The sequence below is a fragment of the Temnothorax curvispinosus genome, unplaced genomic scaffold (assembly GCF_003070985.1).
Source record: "Temnothorax curvispinosus isolate PA1 unplaced genomic scaffold, ASM307098v1 QBEX01017605.1, whole genome shotgun sequence".
Classification (NCBI taxonomy): domain Eukaryota; kingdom Metazoa; phylum Arthropoda; class Insecta; order Hymenoptera; family Formicidae; genus Temnothorax; species Temnothorax curvispinosus.
This window is the reverse complement of record NW_020227385.1, coordinates 1-3,086: the sequence shown is the minus strand read 5'-3', so window position 1 is coordinate 3,086 and position 3,086 is coordinate 1. Positions and strand designations below refer to the sequence as shown.

The following is a 3,086-nucleotide window of genomic DNA, read 5'->3' as shown; positions in this document are numbered from 1 at the left end:
AAGAATCGAAACCGGTATATTTCCGTTGAATTCAACTACCGGCGTCTATTGTCGCGAATTAACGGTCTCGTCATTCACTCTCTTTGTGGCGTCGAAATTCGAAGCCGGCGAGAATTTTGCCACTTTCAATCAAGTCACCGCGTGATACGGTAACGAAGATTCCCGAAGGGGAGCAGGACGTAACTGCGAGCCGGAAATGTGTGAGCGGCAAGCGCAATCGCGAAACTTCGAGTTTGTTTTCGAACCCTACCCTGCTCGCGCGCGTATCGATTCGTGAACGTTCTCGAAAGTCCGCGACAGATTCGCCGGCCGGCACATCGAGCACATTCGCAGCCGGCTCGCCCTACGCGCATGCGCGCGTCGCGCCCGGTTGCCACGGCTATAAAACACGCGGCGCACGCCGTGGACGACAGAAAACGATCAACGCGAGTGTGATCAGTGCGAATACTGCGAATCAAAGCCATTCAAAGCGAATCCGTTGCTAGACAGCGAACCGGCTTGACGACAAGTCATCTCATCTTACCGGCGATAATTCGCTTGAGATATATTTCTCACATCTCTTTCGAGTCTTTCCTGAGGAAAAAGAAGAAGGAGTCAGCATGTCTCTGGTACCGTTGTTGTTCTCCGACTGGTGGGAGGACCTGGAGTACCCGCACCGGCTCTTCGACCAGAACTTCGGCCTGGGCATTCACCCGGACCAACTGACGCATCCGAACATCGTCGAGCGTTTCGCGCTGCCGCAACGCGACCGGCGTCTACGTGTGTCACCCTTGGCCTATTACCGGCCCTGGGGCGAGCTGTTGCGCAGCAGGGAGGACGGCGGCATGTCCACCGTCAAGGCGGACAAGGACAAGTTCCAGGTGGTCCTGGACGTGCAGCAGTTCAAGCCCGAGGAGATCAACGTCAAGGTCGTGGACAAGAGCGTGGTGGTCGAGGCCAAGCACGAGGAGAAGCAGGACGAGCACGGCTGGATCTCGCGACAGTTCGTCCGCAAGTACATGATACCGGAACAGTGCGATATCAATCAGGTGACATCGAACCTGTCGTCCGACGGCGTGCTGAGCATCACCGCGCCCAGGAAGGACCAGCCGAAGCTGCAGAACGAGCGGGCGATCAAGATCCAGCACACCGGCAAGCCGGCGATCCAGGAGAAAGCGCAAGAAAAGGCGCAGGAGAAGGCTCAGGAGAAGAAGAAGTAAAAAGTAGAGCCGCGCGAACGTATAAAAAAAAAAGCCTTAATCGTATGTAACGTGTATACATTATACAGTGTGTGTTTCTGTAAAAACGTTCTTATATTTTACGTTCATTGTAGTATTCTTAACGTTCACCGAAACGGCTGCCGGTGTCGGCTGAGAGTGTCAGTCCGAGACTGATACCGCAACAGTGTGACGAACTAAACGAGCTCAGGGACATGTCAAAGCTGGCGATCAGGCGTTGCGTGAATCCATCGCCCGCCATCAGCAAGGATGACTTCCAGGTGGTGCTTCTTCGAAGTATTAACTATTCATATTGTTCGTTAAATCAATATTATGTTCCTGTGTATAATCCTACGGACGTGCGATAGATCTATCGACCGTTAGAGACGTACGAACTTGATATCAGTCTATTTTGCAAGTTAGTCCCTGTAATATGATTAAAGTTACGATTACTTATATACGAGGGGGTTTCTAAGTCCGTATAATGCATTTATTTAAAGATTATTCATTTAATTAATTATTTTTAAAGGACTGTCAATTGAACCAATAATATTTACTATTCCTAAATTAACTACTATCTCATAAATTAGGAAACATTACTTCTAATTTCATAAGTGCTCCATTTTTTATTTTTTATTGAAATTTAGTTTCATCGATTTCTGTGCTGGGCTGACAGAAGAATTACTACTGAAATTCTATCATGAACTTTCACAATAAGATAGAATAGATGAGCTAGGATGTATTTATTATTAGGTGTACTCGAATAAAGGTCCTATAATTAGTGTTAAGTGAAAAGAAGTATAAAATTTTTGTTTTTGTCTGGAATATAGAAAATTAATAATTGTAAAACTGATGTAAGACTGCGATTATTTGTCAAATATAAGAATTTTTTTTTTAATTATAATGGTGTCATTTTATTACCTTATTGAACTTACCACTTCCTGATTCCTTTATCTCGTTAATATATGTATAGTCACGTTTATTATTGTACACATATTTATTTTCGAGAAGTTTTCTATGAAGTAACTTATTCTACGCATTATTTTAGAATCATAGGATGTCTTTATTTAGCTTATAATTTATTTTTCTTTAGCAAAAGCTTTGATAAGTGTCAAAAATCTTCGAATTAAAGTAATTAAACGATTGAGAAAGGACAACTTAATCTTACGAAGCAAAGAATGCTTGATAACAAAACTGCTTGATTAGTTTCAAATGGAATTTAAGAAAATGTTCAGTTAATCGCAACGATATGTAATACAAAAAATTAAAAAGTTACAGTAAATATATAAATCTCTTCTTTCCCTCGTTTCCTTCTGTATACCGATGTCGATTAGAAGAAAATTAAAAAACTCGTGTACGACAAAGTTTTATCACATAAAGTTAAAATGTAACTAAAAAGGTACAAAATTTCTACATACTAAATTACACATGTACATATAGGAATTCTATATACATATATTATTTATAACGTTATTATATTAAATTTAACTGTCATAAGGTTATAACCGAGGTCATAACAAAGCAGAAATTTTCCCACAATTCATATATGTATACAAACTATAACGTACATACATGATAATCTAACAGCGTTCTGAAATTTATTAGTTTATTATCCTTTGTACAGTTTCTTTTATTTCTGACTCAATTTCTGACTCGACTTCTTTTAGCAGTTAGTTTATTGTCAGCTTCTTAGATTCTTATATTTCAAGGTTACATATCTTCCACTTGATATGCCGACTGGCACTCAAGTAGTCTCGATGTTAATGACTCTTTTAGTGCCATGATGGTCAAGACTGATCTCTCTCAAGACATAGGCCCATATTCTCAACTATATTTTATCAACCCGGATAGCACACGTCTGAAAGATGTCTTTTAGACACGTATATCTAA

At 41.0% G+C, this 3,086-nt stretch overlaps 1 protein-coding gene across 1 annotated transcript; it reads left to right on the top strand.

Annotated features, from left to right (window-relative positions):
- The first annotated feature begins 338 nt into the window (after positions 1–338).
- Positions 339–2,091, top strand: LOC112467591 (protein lethal(2)essential for life-like). The gene is made up of 2 exons (XM_025036276.1): positions 339–1,241; positions 1,313–2,091. Exon 1 carries the CDS (start codon positions 600–602, stop codon positions 1,197–1,199), a length of 600 nt encoding a protein of 199 aa, XP_024892044.1. The 5' UTR covers positions 339–599; the 3' UTR covers positions 1,200–1,241; positions 1,313–2,091.
- The last annotated feature ends 995 nt before the right edge of the window (positions 2,092–3,086 follow it).